Consider the following 20,343-nt stretch of genomic DNA (forward strand, 5'->3'; position numbering starts at 1 on the left):
GTGTGTGTGTGTGAGAGAGGTCTTTTTGTGAAAGCTAAATGTCCTGGCGAGGCGAGGACAGAAAGGCAGCAGACATCCTTGGGCCGAGGTCGTCTGACTGACGCCGAACCTTTAAAGCAACAAGGTGTCTGCGAAAGGAAAACTCCTCCTCCCTCCGGAGCGGAGGTCGGACGCCGCGGTCCACCAGCAGACACTCGTCCCGGACGCAAATCTCAAGTCTGAACACCGAAGACGGAGTCTGACAGGCAATGAGACGATATCCGGTTATTGATCGGTTCAGCTGGTTTTCCTTCATTAGTCCAACCAGTGACTCGTTCAGTTCACCACATCTGAAAACACCAAAGACGTTTCCTCAGCTGGCCCTCCTCAACTTGTTTTAGCAGACTTCATTACATGACTGTGACTGAAAATCTCCCTGATTGGTCAACTATAGATTGATTTTTGCTCTAATATCTTTTAATAAGCTCCTCCACCGATACAAATGAGTCCACATTTCTGTGCTGGTGAACATAGTGATGTTTTCACGAGACGTTTCCTGCGTAAACAATGTAAACAGCAGAAACCCTCCTTTAATTCCATTCACTCATGCAAACATCCACTAAATGCCCCAAAACTCCCATTATTAATCTGATTGTGTATTCTCACAGAATTTAAAGCTGTGATGTAGTTCAGTTAAATTCCTCTGATAATCTGTGTGACGCTGTTTTAAGCTAACTCCATTTAAGCTGAATGCTAACCTGTTGGACGTAACAGTGATTTAAACTCGAGCTATCTGTGCAAATACAAAACTCGCAGGATGCAGAGATTAGCAAAAGAAATGTTGGATTTTAACTCCGGTTGTGTGAATTTACACAAAACTGCAGCATGTCGTAAAAAAGCAACGCCGTGTCATGTGTGCAGGCTTCTTAGCTTTGTGGTAAACACGAGGAAAAAGAGAGGCCCTGCAGAAAACAACACACACACACACACACACACACACACACACACACACACACACACACACACACACACACACACACACAAACACACACACACAAACGGATGCCTTGTAATTCAATTAGTCAGGTTCCCATCTGACACAAAATGGCGGCCGCGGCGAAGCAGTGTGGGACATTTTGGGGCCCGGAGCCAAGTGAATAGCTTATAGACAAACACACACACACACACACACACACACACACACACACACAGAGTTCAGACAATTCTTTTTAAATGTGTCATTTGTGGAGCAGATGAAGTGAGCGGCAGCGGAGAGGAAGGGAGCGACCGCCGCGTGTTTTAGAAACATTTCTCAAGCTTTTTCAAGGAGAATGAGTCACTGAAGCATCGGCAAAACAAACTGAACACACAGCTGTGTGTGTGTGTGTGTGTGTGTGTGTGTGTGTGTGTGTGTGTGTGTGTGTGTGCGTGTGTGAACCATGAGGTCATCCCTGGCTGAAGCTCTCTGGATTTCTTCACCGAGACAACGGCAGCATTCACACCTCGAGCCGTCGGTCGTTTTAATTCATAAAAAAACACACACCGGCTTCTCGCTCTCCACCTCCGACTCGCAGCCGCTGCTCGAACCTCGTGCACAAGCCGGGCAGGAGGTGACGGGAACAGGCGGCGTGTGCGTGGAACGTGGAATCACAGCGACACGTCAGCGCCCTTCCTTTCATTTCAGTTCCAGCGCTAACGCTAAAACACACATTTTCAGCTGCTGACCCACGTGAGGACGTGGCTTATCTGCTAGCATGTTGCTTCACTTTTTTACCATTAACTTCACAATTAAAGACTCTCTAGAAAGTCATTAGACATATATTTTTTTAAATTTATAAGCATCATTTTGTTCTTTTTCTGATTTTGTCATTTAGACACATATTTTTTATTCAACGACGGCAAAAATGAACTTCACCGAGCAGCACATGTGGCTGACAGACGACCTGTTGAGAACGCAGGCCGGTGGAACTTTCTGGACGAATGCTGGAACGTTTCCATGGATGTTTTCCTCGTACCGTCCGTCTGTGAGAGGATTAATGTGAAACAGGGCAGAGCCACCCTGTAAATACCAGTGTGTAAACCTCGGGACGCTTTTATTAACAGTGGTTCACACCTGCTGGATGCAGCTGCTGCTCCACATTCATCTGAGCTGTAAAAATCAATTCCGGCTTTCAAACACGCCGAAGTTCGTGTTTGACGGTGAGGGAAAAGATTCCTGGACCAGGATCCACTTCCTGTCTCATCAAAACAAAGGCAAACGCCGTCTCCTCAGGACCGTGAGCTGATTGGCCGCAGCTTCACTGATGAAACAGCTCGACTCAATTTAACATGATTCAAAAATGACATTAGTTTTATTACCATCTTCTTTTAATCATTGTACAAAACTGCAAGAAACATATATAAAACTATTTCTCTGAATTCTTCTTTCAGTAGACGAGACTTATGTTAGTGTTTGTTAATATAAAATCCTTTTTGACTGAAATAACTGAAACATTGAAATAGATTTTACTTCTGCTATTTCTTCTATTTTTTATTCCTAATGAGTTAATTTCATTAACAGTGGAATAAAACGGATTGTAATTGGCTGAGCCTGTAGCATCCAGTGGAGGGCCAGCAGTGGGCCGCGGGCCTGGGGTTTGACACACAGTTTCTCCAGTTTGTCCAGACTGAAGTTCTGCTGATTTTTAGAGACCTGGAGCAGAAACGTCAGCGGCCGCCTCTCTCTGAGGGTCTCTGCTACGCCCGGGGCCGCCTGAAGGGGGCAGCATGGCTCACTAAAAACCACCGTCCTGCACCCCCACCTGCCCCACCTCCCCCACCCTCCATCCACTGCCCCGACCCCCCCACCCCCCCCTCCACCCGCGGCCCGCCGGGACCTCCGGCTCTCCTACTGTGTCTTCTGCAAGACCTGGTTTAATTTAATTAACGCTGTGGAGTTTAAACAAAACCACATCTGAGCCGAGAGAGCGAGGGAGAGGGGGTGAGAGAGAGAGAGAGGGAGAGAGGGAGAGAGAGGGAGAGAGCGGGAGAGGGAGAGGGGGGTCTCACTCTCTTGAGGAGGAATTTATCATCTTTCTGTTTTTTTTTTTTCAAAGTTTTTTTCCTTCAGGATTTTCTTTCAGTGACAAAAACCTCATTTGCTCTAAAAAGCTGATGATCCTGAACTTGTTTTTTCACTCATGATCCCCAAATCGAAGCTAAAACTCACTGCTGAGCTTCAGGTAATGACAAACAACAGACGTTTACCTTTAATTCCACATCTGGAAAATACAAACATTAATCTGAAATGACGAAGATTTTCTTAATGGTCCAGGCCGATTTCAACTTCTTTTTATCAAATATTTGCATATTTAAGGAAATTATTTTGCGATAACCTCATCATAAATTACAAATACATATTTATTCATTGCTAAATTTCAAAGAAGGTGCAATAGCCAAAAATAAATAAATAAATAAATAAATAAATAAATAAGTGTTTGCAATCAAATTGATTTGATTTTAGTTATTTTTCTAACAAAATCAGAAGATAAATAATAGTATTGAATAGAGGATAGAGAAACCTGCTCCCATAATGTCACCCAGTGTGTGTGTGTGTGTGTGTGTGTGTGTGTGTGTGTGTGTGAAGCGGATAATGGTGCTTTGTGTGTTTTGTTGACATTAGTGAAGCCCAGAGGACGAGCAGCAGACTTTATCAACCCGATAACAACAAATCAAGAAGAAAAGAGAAAAAAAGGAGCCCAGGATACACATGGAGCTAGAAAAGCCGTTACGGTGCGGCGAGGACCGGAGGAAGAGCAGCGAGCGTCACTCCGCAACCTGCTAATGTCAGGAAGTGAAGCCTAATTTCCTTTTGATTACGGCGGCGTCCCACGCTCTCCTCTCGAGTGACGCTTAATTGTTTCTCAAAGTAAATCATCAACTCAGCAAACCACGTCTGACAAACAACAAAAACAAACTTGCGGCACAGGGAGACGATAAAAACCACAAAAAAAGAGAAAAGGAAAGAATGGAAAGTATTAACCTGAAAGGAAAACGAGCCGCTGAGATTACAAATGAAAAGACTTTCTGCGTTAAATGATTCCGAGCTGAATTCAAAACGACGTCTGTGAACGACGGAGCGAACGACAGTTGACTCAGAAAGACTTCTCCTCCTCTAATGTTCAGAATAACAAGCAGCATAATTACACTTTAATATAGATTAGAGTAAGTAAATAAAGTGCCGGTAGACTGAAAGTAATTAGATGACAGTAAATGTGACTTTAGCTGTGTTAGCATCACAAGCTAACAAACAATCCGTTCAGCTAGCAAGACGGACGGCTTGGTTACAACTTTCAAAATATAAGACACTCATCGAAAAATAATAGTAACAGAAAACAGTTAATTAGCATGGACATGTGAGCTAAACTGAGCTTTGGAGACTATTTAAAACTGTGAACATAAGTTACCGATTTTCTTCAGTTCACTTTGTTCAATCACACAAAGACTGAGTGTGGTTTATTAATGGAGAAGAGTTTGTGTTCGTCTCTCTGTATTTCACTAGTATAAACTACAGGATTCCTCCAGCAGCAGGTGCAGGCTGGCCAGTGTGTGTGTGTGTGTGTGTGTGTGTGTGTGTGTGTGTGTGTGTGTGTGTTACACATTCTATCACAACTCACACAAAGAATCCAAATTCATGTTTTAAAAAAATCTCTTTTTAAAGTATCAGGGTTAGACATTAAACACATATACTATTATATCCATTATCTTTTGTGTTTAAGTGTCTGATGTGTTTAAAACCTGCAACTTTATTTGAACAAGAATATTTTTCAAACCTTTTTCAAACTTTTTGTTCTTTAAATATACAATTGTATCTGAATTTATGGTAAATGTTATCAGTATTTTCTAAATTTTGTATAATACACACACACACACACACACATACGCACTGCAAATTGCTAACATGCTAACCTCATCTCAATAAAAAATATCAACATAAAGAAAAAAAAATCCAAATCCAATCATTATTATTAAATCTACAGGTTAGAGTGCATGCTAATATCAATATATTCATGTATTATGATCAAGTTATCACAGATTATTGTAGACAAAATCACCTCTTAACCAGAAGCTTGAGCAGTGGCAGACCATGCTAACATCTTACAAAAGATTAGCATTAGCTGGCCAGGGTAGTTAAAGACATTGGGGATAATATCTACTCTAACTCCTTCATTTGTGAGATTATTCCTGCGTTAGCATTAGCAACGTCTCGACGTGACCAGCTAAACTAACCAGAAATATTGATGAAGAACTGGAGCGCTGCAATATTAGCATTAGCAACATTATCCAGTACCATCATTTAGCTGGACAAAGCAAACGCATCAGAAACATTAGCAAGGTCTCATTCAAACATTTGCAAATGAATTCAGATATTTTCTTCATTTATATTTTGGTGAACTTGTGCAGTTCAAAGTTCTGCATCTGTTTGCTGATCGTCCGTCAAACCGCGAATGAAGACGAACAGGTAACGGTCCTGAGGTGAAGGGAGCAGACAGAGGTGCAGGTGTCCTCAATACTGGCCTGTTCACCCCAGACTCACCAGGCAGGACATCAACAAACACCATCAACAAGCGAGATGGCCCGACAGCCCATGAGAACGAGGAAACCACGACCACACACAGAAATCCAACATTCATGACAGGAAACCGCCGACTAAGGGAATCAAATGTTTTTGTTCTTTCTTAGTTAAAATCAAAATCAACTTTTGCAGAAATTAAACTGCTGTTTGACAAAACAAAGCCAAATGAGTAAAAAACAAACACAACAATGACAATAGCAACATGAAATAAAAATGTGTACTGAAAACAAAACCTGCGTCTCAACCTCTTCCAATATGGAACTCCAGGGGGCAGAGCTGAGTCACGTTTTCACAACATTCCAGCAGTTTTCTCTCAGTTGTCAAGAACTCACCCTCGTTCTTATTCGTGCTAGTTATTTTCCAGGAGTCACGTGAAGTGACTCACTGCACCATCTGGTGGTACGGAGCGGTATTACACCTGAGCAGGATGGAGCAAGCGTGGAACCTTGTTTGTTTTTCTGCAGCATATGTAGTAATCACCAAATATAAAACATACTTGCTGTGAATTTCACCAGCATATCACATAATATTAATATGATTTAATGGTTTTACTGAATCTTCTGAAGTATCGAAGACTCTGAAAAGCATCTTAGTGTGAAAAGTCGACTTCCTGTTCCCATCTTTCTCAGTGAGAAGCAGGATTCAGTTTTTTATCCACCAAAGTTTCAGAGATTTTAACTCTTAGAAGGCTCCGTTTCTTTACTTTCAGTGTTTTTTAATGTGCAGAATATCCTGAAATGGAGAGCAGTGGCAATAAAAAATTATATTAAAAAAATAATAATAATAATAATAATAAATCTGTGGATTGGGAAGTTGCCTTATTATTTTCATTTAAATATTTTTAGAATTAAAAAATATTCTCAATAATAAAATGCTTTTATTATGAAACCCATTAAATATAATTGTGTTTTAATAAAAGAAATAATTTTGAGGACTGGATTTAGCAAAAAAAAATCATCAATATAAATGTTTAAAAGAAGAGGAGCATGAGGAAAGTCATGTCTTCACTCCATCTGGATTCCAGAGGAAGACATGTTTTATGTTTGGTTTTTTTTGTTTTTTTTTAATTAACATTGAGTAAAAGTCGACCATTGAGGATTGAAGAAGCTTCCCAAGTGTTGACCTGTTCCCCCTCGCCCCTCCGTCACCCCCCTCCACCCCCTCCACCCCCTCCTCCCCTCCTGATGTTCCACGGAGTGACGGAGGGAAGGAGGGAAGGAGGGAAGGAGGGCAGGAAGCGGGGGGACAAAGCGGTCCGGAGCGGCAGAAAGGCGGACTCCCGCCGAGCCAAAGAGGCGTCTGACACGCCGAACATTCAGCCGTCGTTAACCGGTCATTAATGAGGTCAGCGGCGAGCGCAGGAGGAAGAAAACACCAAACAAAAACAACGCCGTCGCAGTCGAAATCCGAAAGGAACCTAATGAGGAGCAGAGACACAAAGAACCCAGAGCCTCACGGCGACGAGGAGCCGAGTCCAGAGAGAGGAAGATCCAGAAACTCCCAATTAGGCTTTGAAGTGAGAGGAAAATTCTGCTGGACTCAAGTCAAAGAGCGGGAGTGAGAACCAAAACATCTGCCTCAGGCCTCGGGACGGCGCGGGGGTCGATTCAGAAAATCTGAAAATCTGAAAATCAACTGGCTGATCAGGAAAGTGAGACGAACTTATTCACTTTCCACACACACACACGCCGCCGAACGACCACGAAGCCACACAGCAACAGGCGACGCAGGCAGCAAATGGCTTTCATGGCAAAAATAGTCCATTGATGGCAAAAATGTTCCTTATTTCCAACAATACCGGTGCTAAGAATTAGCATTCCTGTTAGCATGTCTTTACTCCGTCACGGCCAGGTGATCATTTTCCCGCCAAAAATCAGCAAAAAGGCAAAAACAACAGCAACACCAACAAAAAACAACAAAAGAAGAAAGCAAACAGCTGGTTGACACCCGCAGCACACACACACACACACACACACACACACACACACACACACACACACACCTTTCTCCAGCACGGAGGAGCGTCCTCCTTCTTCCCGCTCACACACTCCACGTAGTGCTAACAGCTCCCAGATAATACTTTTGAAAAAAAGATAAAAAATGTGATCACTCACTGAGGACGGCAAGCCAGGAGGGACCTTCCGCACTTTTTTTGTGTGAATGTCTGAAAAAGAAACAATGAAAAAAGAAATAAAACAGCGGCGATCAGACAACAGGCGAGGCTTTACCAGGCCGAGAACCGGCTTTTTATTTATTCTCTTTTTTCCATTTGTCTTCTGAGAAGAAGGTTCCTGCTCGATTTGTTTGAATTTAATCAATCAGCCGGCGAGGCGGCGGGAGCGAGGCCACTTTTCCCGCCGCCGCGTATTTACAAAGAGAGCTTTCATGCAAACAAGCGCGACACAATAAGATGCAGAAAATAAAAAGACGGAACACAAAAAGGAAATAAAAAAAAGAGAGACAGGGTCGAATCGCCCCTCCTTTTTTTTTTTTTTTTAGATAAAAGAAAGAAGGGCGGCTTTTGACATGTTCATATTATTTCTCAGGGTTCCTCTCAAGGGGAGCGAGCGAGCAGTCTATTAACTTGGAAGGTGAGACTTTGATGGAAAAATGAAAGCGTCTTTTTCAGAAATTGGCCCGCAGTTGTTGTTGTGTGTGCCAGAGAGTGTGAGTGTGTGTGTGTGTGTGTGTGTGAGTGAGTGTGTGTGTGTGTTTGTGTCCTCTCAAGGCTAATGCTACCAAGGCTACGCCGCGGCCACTATTGTCCCGCTTTGTAAAGGGCCGCGCTGCGTTTTCTGCTCCCAGACGGCGCCGGACGGTTTCAGCCGCGGCTCCTGAACTTCCTCCGCTCGGTGCGATCAGCAAATCAAAGAGTTTCACGTCGCGGCGCTAATGCACCGTTAACGCAACGCTTGGCCAAATTAACCTCAAAATGGACCGCGGTGGATGATAATTATTGAATTTATTATTTTTTTTTTACACACCGATAAACCAAAGAAAGAAAAAAAGTCTTATTTTTTTAAACGACCAATTCTTTTAAATACGTCTCACTTTAATCCTGTATTTTTCTTATTAACTTATGTAAAATTGTGAAACATAAACGTGAAAATATCAATCAAACTCAGACTTGACTTACTGATTCCATTATTAATTAAAAAACTGAAAATATGTCATTTTTAAATATTTTTTCATCTTAGACTAATCTTTGCAGCGCTTTGGTAAATAGTTTTATTTTTCAATACATTTAGAGCAAGTTTGACATGAGAGAAAGAAAAGTGTGTAAAATTTAAAATCTCAAAATGAAGGTATTGGTTCCTACTTCTTACCCTAAAATTTATTTATTTATTTATTTATTCATTTATTCATTCATTTATTCATTTATTTATTTTTCAAAATGAATGTTTGATAAAATCCTGGATTGGTTCTCAGCTATTGTTACAATTTTTTTCTTTTATTTTGAAAGTCTTTCAGAGTAACGAGCCTTCCTCCATGTCCCGTCGACACAGCCTCAACCATCGGCCGCAGTCTCCTGAATACATCCAGCCAACTTTACAGTTCATTTCCGTTTATCTCCACACGACGCCTCAAAGCTTTGAAAAATATTTTAAAAGAAAAAAAAAAAGACGACATTTTTTAGTATTTTCTCTTGCGGCCTTCCGCCCGGCGGACTTCGATGCTCAACAGTAAAAATCACAGAGTAAACAAATAATTAGGCTGTTATTGTTATCAATTAAATCTGGGTTTAATCTCTCATATAAAAACAAAAACGCAGCTTCTATTGGGCTATAAACTGTTTCCATTTGTCCACCATAAAACCGGCGGCGGCGGCCGGCGCTCGTAAAGCCGTGACGCCGCTCTGCTGTTGGCTCAGAGGCGTCCAGTCGAGCGCTCCGGCGGCGCTCGGCGATCGATGAGCTGCAGGTCTGAGGAGGAGCCAGGGATGAAAATCTGACCAGATTAACCGACAACGTCCACCGTTCTGAACCGCCGCCGCGTTTTCTCCACTGCTCTCCGCTCCTTTGACCAAAAACGGCAACTTACGGCTGTTATTTGAAGAACATTAATCGTTTTACACTCGTCACGCCGTTTTAATCTCAAGTTTTTAGCAAATATTCCTCCAGATATCTCCAGAGGTCAAACCGGAAGTTGCCATGGCAACGAGCCGCAGGTTACTTTACGCTGACGATGCAAACAAATACGTGAAGACATGTAAAGAAGAATGACTGGTTTAACACAAACACAAACACACACACACACACACACAGATATGTTTCTGTGCTCTGCAAATTTAAACTAAAAAAAAATTAGAGAAAATTGTACTTAATCATTAAAAACTGACAGAAAGTGTTAAATAGTAATGAGGTTCTTGTTGGAACGTCATCTGTTAAAATAGACTCAAACGCTCAACACAAGAAAATCAGTGATGTTATTCTAAAACACAAATGGATTTTTAACATTTATTAAATGTTTTCTGCCACCGGAGCCTTACTGAAGCTGATGTTAATTTCTATCGTTAGAGTTTGAACCTGAGGCGAGTTCGGCCAAACTTAATGAGCAGACGAGCTTTGCTGCTTTGAAGAAAGACAACGAAGAAAGACATGGTGTGTTCGGTGCATTCTGGTGTTTTTTTTTGGGGGGTATTTCGGTGTGTTTTTGGTGAAATCCGGTGTGTTTTCGGAGAAGTCGGATGTGTTTTGGTGAAGCCGGGTGTGTTTTGGTGAAGCCGGGTGTGTTTCGGGTGTGTGGTGCCAGCAGATCCTCACCCATCGTGTCCATGTGCAGCGTTCTTCTCCGGGGGTTGGAGCTGTAGTGCTGGTAGTACTGACCCGCCGGCTTGGTGGGCGACGCCGCGCCGGGACTCCCCAAACCCAACTCACCACCCAGTATCGACTGAACGAGGGAGAGAGAGAGAGAGAGAGAGAGAGAGAGAGAGAGAGAGAGAGAGAGAGAGGGGAGAGAGAGAGGGAGGGAGGGAGGGAGGGACAGATTAATATGGGCGATGATCAACGCAGTCATTTGCCGGGACTTTTAGTTCATGAATATATTGTTTGTATCCGGTGAACAACAGTCACGTCACACAAACGACGACCACAAAAAGACACAAATCAACAAAAACGAACAATGACAGAAAGAGAAACAACTATAAAAGAGACAAAACAAAAGAAACTCAAAGAAAAACAAGAAATAAACTGACAAAATTACTAAAGATACCAAAAATCATAGAGGAGAACACAAACAGATAAGTGCGCTAAACAATGAGACACAATAAAAACAGACAAATAAGACAAAACTAAGACAAAATTTAAAAAAAAAACAAAAATCAACTACAAAGAGCCGAAGCAAAACACCTGTGAGACATAGTCCAACAGCAGGAGTTGGCAAAACAACAAAAAGTCAAAACAATTTCAGTGAGACACGAAATAATTTAACAAAACAACCACAAAAAGAGACAAAGCAACTAGAAACAGACACAATAAGAATTAAAAAAAAATTACACCTGCAAGAGGAAACACACAAAGAAAAAACTACAATAGACTAAACAGGTATAAACAGACAAAATAATAAAAGAAAACAACAACACAACAACACTACAAAAAGAGACAAAACAGCACTAAAATGACAAACATTTAAAATGAGACACAAAAAGACCTGAAAGCCAAACAGCTTTAAGACAGAGAAAAACTACAAAGAGAATCACGACATTCTGAATCTCCACAGGAATAAAGTCAAGATTTATCTGGTTTGGAGCAAAACTACAGGGAAGACAGGGAAACATCTTTGATTTGAACAAACTACCAAGAGGCACAGCTTCCAAAAATTCAAGGAACAGCAGCAGGAAATAGAAGGTTTCACATGTGGTAGCTCAAATTTCTGAAAATAAATAAATAAATAAATAAATGAATAAATCACGTTAAAAAAAGGTGAAACGATGAAAAAGTAGTGTATCCTGTGTTGGAACTGGTTTATCAGTCCAACTTGGTTTCTATCCACAGAGACACTCCAAAAAAATTATTTGGATTAGAAAGGAGGTTGATGAGAAGCAGTTTCCTGGAGAACCTGGAGTCATGTTGAAGGTAAATACCAGAATCATGTGATTTTCAGTCAATATAAACACGTATGCAGATGATGTTAACGTGTTTGTGCTTTGGGATTTGAACAGTGTTCTTTCTTCTGCCATGTGTTGGACAGAGAGGAGAAACTATCCAGGAATAAATTACAGCTCCTGAAGAGTTATTGACCAGCAGGTGACTGTAACTGGAGCGTTTCCAGTGGTGCTGAAGAATTTCTAATACCTGGAAACACCTGGACCTGCAGCTTGTGACTAATACCTTCTAACTGGAGAACACACAAACTTTGAAAAGCTCTCAACTCTGAGAAACTTAAGCAGTGGGGCTGTCAGAGTTTCCACCATCGCCCAGAGAGGCCAGATCAGCGAGGAGCAGTGGAGCTAATGCGGCCGAACGGACAGATCTCCACCGAGAACCCTCAGTGAAGGAACTCAAACTGGGAATTGGACTCAATTCCAGCTCGACGGAGGAAATCAGAGTCCAGAGACCAGACAGAGCTGCAGACCGTCTCCACAGCGAGGGAGACAGCGGGGACAAGAAGCCTGAGAGTCGATGCTTCCTGGAGCCATCGTTCATCAAACCTTCCCTGAGCATCACACTCTGGATCCATCTCCTCGTTTTTCCCATCGCTCTGCTGAGACGATGATATGACTTATTATTTCTCATCTTCCGTCAAACACAGACCAAACACCAACGCCTCGCCTGAAATCTGGAGTTACAGGGAACAAGACTGAATGAAACTCATTTTCACACACAGTCAAAACTCCTCAAATTGAATTAAATCGTTGTCGTTTTTGGAAATATTCGGCCTCTTTGGAGAAACAACAAAACTTATGAATGTGTTATAAAGTTCTGCGACGTAAAACAAAGCAGTAATTTTAAAAATGACATTACAACTTTAGGTTTGTGTAGGTTTTAGTGGTTAAATTATTTGATTTAAAAAATAGATTTTTATACAGACGATACAATATTTAAATTCATATATATATATATATATATATATATATATATATATATATATATATACATATATATATATAGTTTCAATTTATTGCATTGATTCTCCTTTTTCAACAAAAAGACATCAGATCGATGTAAATCCAAAGCGGACGAGCTCTCACTCTCAGCAGGTCTTTCTAACAGGATCCACTCCGACGCTGAAAACCAAGACCCGAGAACTCAAACGAAGCCTGACGAGAAGCGAGATCCAAACGTCCCGTCACCGCCGCGCCTGAAACCATCCAATCACGGCCGGCCCGCCAACGTCACATGACGGCCGGAAAAGCTCAGCGGCCGGGTCGGTGTTCACCTCGCAACCTTTAAGAGTTACGGAGAGGAAGCAGGAGGAAGCAGGAGGAAGCAGGAAGAAGGGCGCCGCTACGGAGGCTTTCTGAGGTTTGAGGCAATTCTGAGTCAACAAGGTTAAATGAGTAAAGAAGATGCTGGAACATTTCAGGACGGACGGCGACGGTCGTTTACCTCCGTGAGCCCGGCCTCATGCCGACCGGCTCCAACACCTCCACCTCTCCGCTGCCCTCTCTCCTTCCGCCGCCGCCGCCGCTTCTCCCCTGCAGCCACGACCCTGTTTACGGCGCCGGCTTAGCGAGGCGCTCTCACATTGTCCCCGCTAATTAGGCTCAATGGTTTGGCCGGCAACAAGTGGCGTCCGGGCCGATTGGGAGGAGAGGGGACGGCGGAGTCCCGGATAAAGGACAGGAGGGAGGGATGGATGGACGGCTGGGGCTGCCTTCTCTCTCTCTCTCTCTCTCCCTCTCTCTCTCTTTTCCTTTTTTTGTTTAAAGTGGCACAAAAAGTTAGCTGTGAGGGAAAAGGTGAAAAACAGCCCCCCTCCACCCCCCGACTTTAAATAGACTCCACCAGCACTCCGTTAAAGTGCGGCCCTCACCCCCACCCGGCTTTCTCCCGGGGTAATTAGTGTGCAGTGTATTTAAAGCAGGGCGTGTGTGTGTGTGTGTGTGTGTGTGTGTGTGTGGCTGGCTGGGTTTCGGGGCCCTAATCTGAATTCTGATCAGCAAGGCCGTCCTCTCCGCCGCCCGAAAACAAAAGTTAGCTTGGCACTGCCAGGCCGGGGAGGGCTTTTCTCATGCTAAGCAGGGCCGGAGCAGGCCAATTACAGGGCCAGGGCCGGGCCCGGGGCCGCCGGCCCCCAGCCATTCTGCTGCTTAAAACAAAAGGGGCCCTTGTCTTCAATAAAGTCACTCACACACACACACACACACACGCACTCACACACACACACACGGAATCAGACACAAAGGCATGCAGTCACACACCGTTTCAGTGTGTGTGTGTGTGTGTGTGTGTGTGTGTGTGTGTGTCAGCGGGGTTGAAAGGAGGTTCCCACTAAAACAAAAAGGGTCTCATTGATTGTGGTCTCCTTTCTTTATTTTCTGCTCCATTCTGTCTTTCTTTCCTCCTCCTCCTCCTCCTCCTCCTCCTCCTCCTCCTCTCGTACTCGAGCATCGAGCCAGGCCGGCTGGTCGCCCCGGCAACCAGGCGAGCCGGAGGAGAGGGAAAATACCCCTCCGTCCGTCCGTCTGTCTGTCTGTCCTCACACTGTCACTCCACTGCAGCTGAGAAGAAGATTTGACCTTTGACCCATTTCAGGAGAGTCAAAATCGAAAAGCTGAAAACGTTTTTCTACGAACGGAGCTCGTCCTGATGTTTCCTCCAGGCTGCAGTCAGCCCGGCGCTTCAACATGCACCTGTTAGCACTCAACTCACTCACACACTCCTGTGACTTTATATTATTCAGTGGATCCCCTGCACACACTCCACACACACACGCTGACAGAGCAGAGTGACCTCTGGGAACCTGGAGGGTCAAGCGCCAGACACACCGGCAGCTCGGTTACCCATCATGCAACGCTCCCAGCAGAGAGCGCTGCGGCTGGGTGTTGCTCAGGTCGTGATCTCCAGGTTCTTCATCCTCCTCCTCCTCCTGCTCTTCCTCCCTCTCCTTCCTCCTCCTCCTCGCTCCTTTACGTCAGTTTTACTTTCTACATCGTCGTGTTTTCTCTCCGTCATTATCTTTCTGTGCAGCGCGCACACACACACACACACACACACACACACACACGCGCGCGCTCGGAGCTGACTGGGCTCTGGTACCCAGCTGCTCGCAGAGACGATATTAACTAAGATAGATTACCAGAGAGCGGCGGAGGAAAGGAGAGGGAGAGATGCATCGACACGTTCAGGAGAACAGAGAGACGGAGAGAATTCTCTTTTTCTTTTTTATAAAAGCAGTAAAAGAAAGTAGAGACAGTGAGATGCAGGAGGGAGAGAAGAGGGGGAGCGCGAGTCTCCTCCGGGATGGATGACTGACTCGCTTCCCCCAGAAAGAGTTCCTCCTTCCCTCCCTCCTCCATCCCCGCCACCCTCTGTCCTCGTGTGACTGAAAAAGAAAACGCTCACGTGTCATCAATTTCCAGCATCCGACGAGAGAGAGAGAGAGAGAGAGAGAGGGAGAGAGAGAGAGAGAGAGAGAGAGAGAGAGAGAGAGAGAGGGAGAGAGAGGGAGAGAGGGAGCGAGAGGTAGAAAGAAGTCATTAATTACCAGGAAGTGCTGGCGAGGCAGCGGCGCACCTGTACGCCAGCTTCGCTCCAGCTGACACACACACACACACACACACACACACACACACACACACACACGCCCTCCTGAGGGAGCGCGGCCCTCAGGCTGCTGCTCCAGACAGTCAAAAGCAGCAGAGACGAACTGGAATGGAGGCAGGCTGGAGGAGAGCGGCTCTCGCCCAGACCGACGCCCGCCGCCGGCGCTCCGGTACCGACCACGGAGGGGGGGGGTGGTTTCGGGGGTGGCGCCTGCCACATCGATCAGGTGAGTTTCACTCAACAGGCGGCAGGAGAAAATAAAGGAAATGAACCAGATCAACACGTGTGTGAAGAAGTGAAAGTTTCCTCATGCAGACGATTCATCCTCTCTTCTCCACAGCATCACTCAATAAGAGCTGCTCCTTCTCCATCTCACTCTCTTCAATACGACGACTTCGAGTCAGTTCCATTTAAAATGTGCTTGTGAACTCGCTTTCAGAGGGGGAAAACGCGTGGTCCGCGGGCCGCCAGCGGATCAAAAACACGACTTGCTGCCATGAAATCGTGTATTCAAGGAGTTTAATATCATTTATTACAACTGCTTCAGTTGTTTTTTGTACGTGAGGAGAAAGTGAAGCGCGTTTCCTCAAACTGAGCGGTTTGTAAAGGGTTTGTTTTTTACTGTTTCCCATCGTTCTCGTTCTAATTCACTGTATTTTTGTGATCTCCCAGAAGGTTACGCCTACATCTTTTACAGTGCGTCTTCTTTAAGTGGGATGCCTTAAAAAACATACTGTGGAGACAGATTCGGACGAGCTTCAGTTGTGAAACGCTTCCCGTTGGAAAGAAAAAAAGAAAAAAAACCTTAAATTTGTGGGAAAGTTGTTGAGAGGAGTGTAAGGAGTGTTTGGTCTGGATGGTCTTCACTCACAATAAGCAGGATAAAACAGGCTGCATCCTTTTTACACTGACGGTTTTTCAGGAGTTCAGGATGTAAAGCGTTGAAGTGACAGGATGAGAGTGAAGGAGTGACCCTGGAGCTGACCAGCTGGCGGAGCGCTATAGGGGGCAGCGCAACAAAGCTTCCCCTAAAGAAATAATAAACGCCCGTTTGATTGGCAGCAAGAAGAAAAACACAATAAATGACAGGCACAGAAGTATGTCTGTTGTTTTTTTTTTTTAATTTATTTTCATCTTTTTGAGGCTGAAACGCAGAAATTATCAGTGAGCGTCTTCAATTGAGTAAAAGTTGGTGTTATTGTGTGATGGATTGTTTCATGCCATCTGTTAGATATGACAGAAAGAATGCGCCGTTTTTTTTTTTTTTGTTTTTTTTTTTAAAGGACAGAATAAATGTATAAATGCTATTCTTGTTCTTTAAGCCTTGCCTCGGAGTGACAGCTGAGAGGGAGTGCTGGTGTATCTTTCAGCGCCGCATCTCCGTTCAAAGAGCCGCCGAGTCAAACTGGCTGCTGCTCTCTTTTCATTCTGTATTCCCGTTTCAAGCTCCTTCTCTCAATCGTTTTTTTTTTCCCCCCCTTAAAACAAAGACGGGACTGGTGTGACGGTGTGCTTTCATCGTGGCGTCCAGCTATCTAAACCACATTAAGAAGCCCTCCGGTACTGTCGATGGACTGGTTGAGACGAGGGACGGGTAGCGGATTCGCTGCTTCTAGAGGTACTGACTGAGTTCCGTCAGCACCTGATCGCATCTTTGTGAACTATTAGCAACTAAACGCACACAAAAGGATTGAAAATTGGTACCATTGAGTACCGGTACCGATTCCCAGGTCAGCGGTACCAATTTTCAGTACTGGTTCAAATATAAACGGTGCCCATTCCTAGTGGAGATCAATCAGGCTTTTCTTTTGAATGTTGGTTGAGTATTGAAACTTTTGAACATTGGTTGAAAATTGGTACCATTGAGTACCGGTACCGACTCTCAGATACCGGTCCTCAATGGTACCAATTTTAAGTGTCAGTTCAAGCATAAATGGTACCCATCCTTAGTAGAGACCAGTCAGGCATTTCTTTTGAACATAAACATACACGGAAGTACTGAAAATTGGTGCCATTGAGTACCAGTATCAGTTCCCAGGTACTCAACGGTACCAATTTTCAGTATTGGCTTAAAAATGAACAGTACCCAATCCCTAGTTCAGACCAATCAGGCATTTCTTTTGAACATAAACAACCATAAAATGATTGAAAATTGGTACTATTGACGACCAGTACCGATTCTCAGGTACCAGAACTCAACGGTAACTGAAAGACTGTTCCCAGTCCGATCAGGAAGAGACCGTAATCAACCTGCAGGAGACGTTAGAAAGGCGTCAAGCGGCGATCTTATGGCACCAGCAAGCGTTGAACCAGTTCCTCCGAGCTGAGAACTCTGGTCCAATCACAAGTGTTTACATGGCACAGAGTTGAATCGAGTTACTTATCCAACCGCAGCCAACGGATTCCAGGAGATGGAAGCGTTTATGGACAATCCGCCATCGTTTCTGCCTCTTTAAGACAACCTGCGGTCTTCCAGCCTCATTAAAGATGTATTACTGCTAAAAATCAAAGGTTCGGCTCCATTCTTGATCGAGCTGGAGGTTTCAGTCTTTCAGTAAAGTTGGAAACCTCAAAACGATGTGAGAAGAGTTGAGAGCTAAACACGTCCATGTTGAAATAAATGAGCCAATCACGTCGCAGAGCAGCCATTACAACGCAAACACAACGGGAAACAACCAATCAGACGAGATCGGTACCCAGAGCCGGAAACACCTGCTGCTGCTGTGTGTGTGTGTGTGTGTGTGTGTGTGTGTGTGTGTGTGTGTGTGTGTGTGTGTGTGTGTGTGTGTGTGTGTGTGTGTGTGTTTGTGAGACTGATGGAAGAGCAAGAAAAACCTCAGGGACAGATCACAGCACACACAGACACACACCGCACTGGAAGCAGCGAGGGATCCACTCGCCAGTGACAACTTCCTCCATCTTCTAACAACACACACACACACACACACACACACACACACACACACACACACACACACACACACACACACACACACACACACACACACACTACGCAGTTCAAAGCATTTCTCCTTAATTAGCGTTCAACGCTTGGCTTGACAAATAAATAGCGATCATTTAAGAACACTTAGAGAGGAATCAGACAGCACATTACACCTCACAATATCTGGCAGCTTCCTGAGTGCAATTAGAAAAGGGAGGCTGCAGAGGGGAAGGGGGGATGAAAGGGGGAGGCGGGGGGGAGAGACGGTGGTTCAAAGTGAGAGTTGAGGAAAAGGTGGGAAGGAGGGAGGGAAGAGCTGGGGAAGGGTTTAAAATGTTGATGAAATGAGGGATCGGAGAAGGAAAACCAGTGATGTGAAGACAAAGACGGAAGCAGGGAGGAGAGGAAGAGAAGGAGAACAGCTCAACTTAACATACTGGCAACACAAGATGGGGAAGGTTGCAGGTTCAATTCCGCATCATGTCAAAATCAGATTATATTGGTTGATTTTTTGCACCATGTCTGTGGAGACGTCTTTGTGTCTCAATAAATGAACAGCAGAAGGTTTTGATCCGTCCACACAGAAAGTCCTTCACTGAGCAAAGATGGGAAAAGATGGTGGGAAGAAGAAAGAGCAGAAAACAAAAGGAGGAATGAAAAGCAGAGAGTGAAGTGAAGCTTGGAGAAGAAACTCCACAGTGGGATAAAGAGAGAAGAGACCAGAGCAGGGAGGAGACAGGAAGTGAACAAATGATTTATACTGGGAGATGAAAATGGCTTCCCTGCAGCGCCATGTTGAACTGATCACTCCCATCATGCCTCAGTCCAGCTGCCTTCACTTTGGAGCTCTGGGAGACTCTCCAGTTGTTACAGGAGGCGGCGAACGCACGCAACAGAGAGGAAACCGACCGGGGGAAGGAACGCTCGTGCACGGTGGAGTCCGTTCCAATAGGAAACAGTGGAGAACAGTCGAACAATACAACGTGAGCCTGAACCGCGTTCAGCTGTAACTTCCTGTCACACGTCACCAGGGTCAATGGCGCATGTGTTCACAGCTTTTCAGGAGATATAAAGAGCAGAAAAAAGTGTCTGCTCATCTGATGTGTCGATTTGCATGAAGGAGTTGTGTTTGAGCAGTGGCTGCAGGACTGTAAATCAGTGTTTTCCAACATGAGGCTGAGAACCTCTAGAGGGTCTAGTTGAGACCACAGGAAGGTCCTGAGGCCGAGATCTCATTTTGAAAGACTGCCCAGAATTGGAGGTACGGAAATCCAAAACACAACAAAAGTTTTGTTTTCAGTAGAAAATTGTCGAGTAAACAGATCTTTAGAATAAAACCAAGAAACTCTGATGACTCCTGCTGTTGTGTGTCGGTGAAAGTGGGAGTGTCCACCAGCATGTGGCTTCACGGTAATGTGTTTGGTAAATCGGAGAGAAGGTAGCTGGAAGGGTGTTAGAGAAAAAGAGTCTGGGATCATTTCTATTGGACATTTGACTGGTGTTCATAACATAATGTCATCAGCGAAGAATGAGATATTTCATTAGAAGCCTGTAAAAACCTCAAAAAATCTGTACTTTCTTGTCCAAACTTAGTGGCATTTAATCTTTTTTTCCCCCTAATAATTGGAGTAATCTGGTAATCAAGACAGCAGCATGTGGGGTTGGAGTGGCTTTCCAAATAAATTACACTTCAAAAAATAGCATAAAGAATGACTCCCTGATGAATCAAAGGTACTATATAGAGTGAAGCGTAGTGTGAATGTTGAGGAATTCCTCAAAGACAAACAGATCTGAGCGGATCATTTGAGGATCCACCTGCTGGAAGCAGTGATCTGCTGAGCTGAAGCTCTAATAATGAGACCTGTGCTGGAACCACTGAGGCACACCGCCGCCGCCGCCGTGTGATCTTCACAAACCTCTCCCGTCACGGCAACGCCGGTGCACCGAGGTCTCCTGGGTCATTTATCTCTTGCATTTTGATGCCGTCTCATGTGATTTAAAGGTGGTAAAAAGGTGTTTACGCCTTTAAAAGCTGCATATGCGTCCCTTTGAAGTTTCCAACGCCAGGCTTTCTCTCTGGTTTAAAGGAAGTCGGAGGC

The 20,343-nt window shown here is 44.4% G+C and overlaps 1 protein-coding gene across 1 annotated transcript in view; it reads right to left on the bottom strand.

The window, feature by feature from the left end:
• The window catches only part of tcf4 (transcription factor 4), a 181,827-nt gene that overhangs the window by 71,114 nt on the left and 90,370 nt on the right, over window positions 1-20,343 (bottom strand). The window contains 2 exon segments of the mRNA XM_030085513.1: window positions 7,708-7,757; window positions 10,357-10,483. Coding sequence (XP_029941373.1) covers window positions 7,708-7,757; window positions 10,357-10,483 — 177 coding nt within the window.

The sequence above is a fragment of the Salarias fasciatus genome (genome assembly GCF_902148845.1).
Source record: "Salarias fasciatus chromosome 7 unlocalized genomic scaffold, fSalaFa1.1 super_scaffold_4, whole genome shotgun sequence".
NCBI classification, from domain to species: Eukaryota; Metazoa; Chordata; class Actinopteri; order Blenniiformes; family Blenniidae; genus Salarias; species Salarias fasciatus.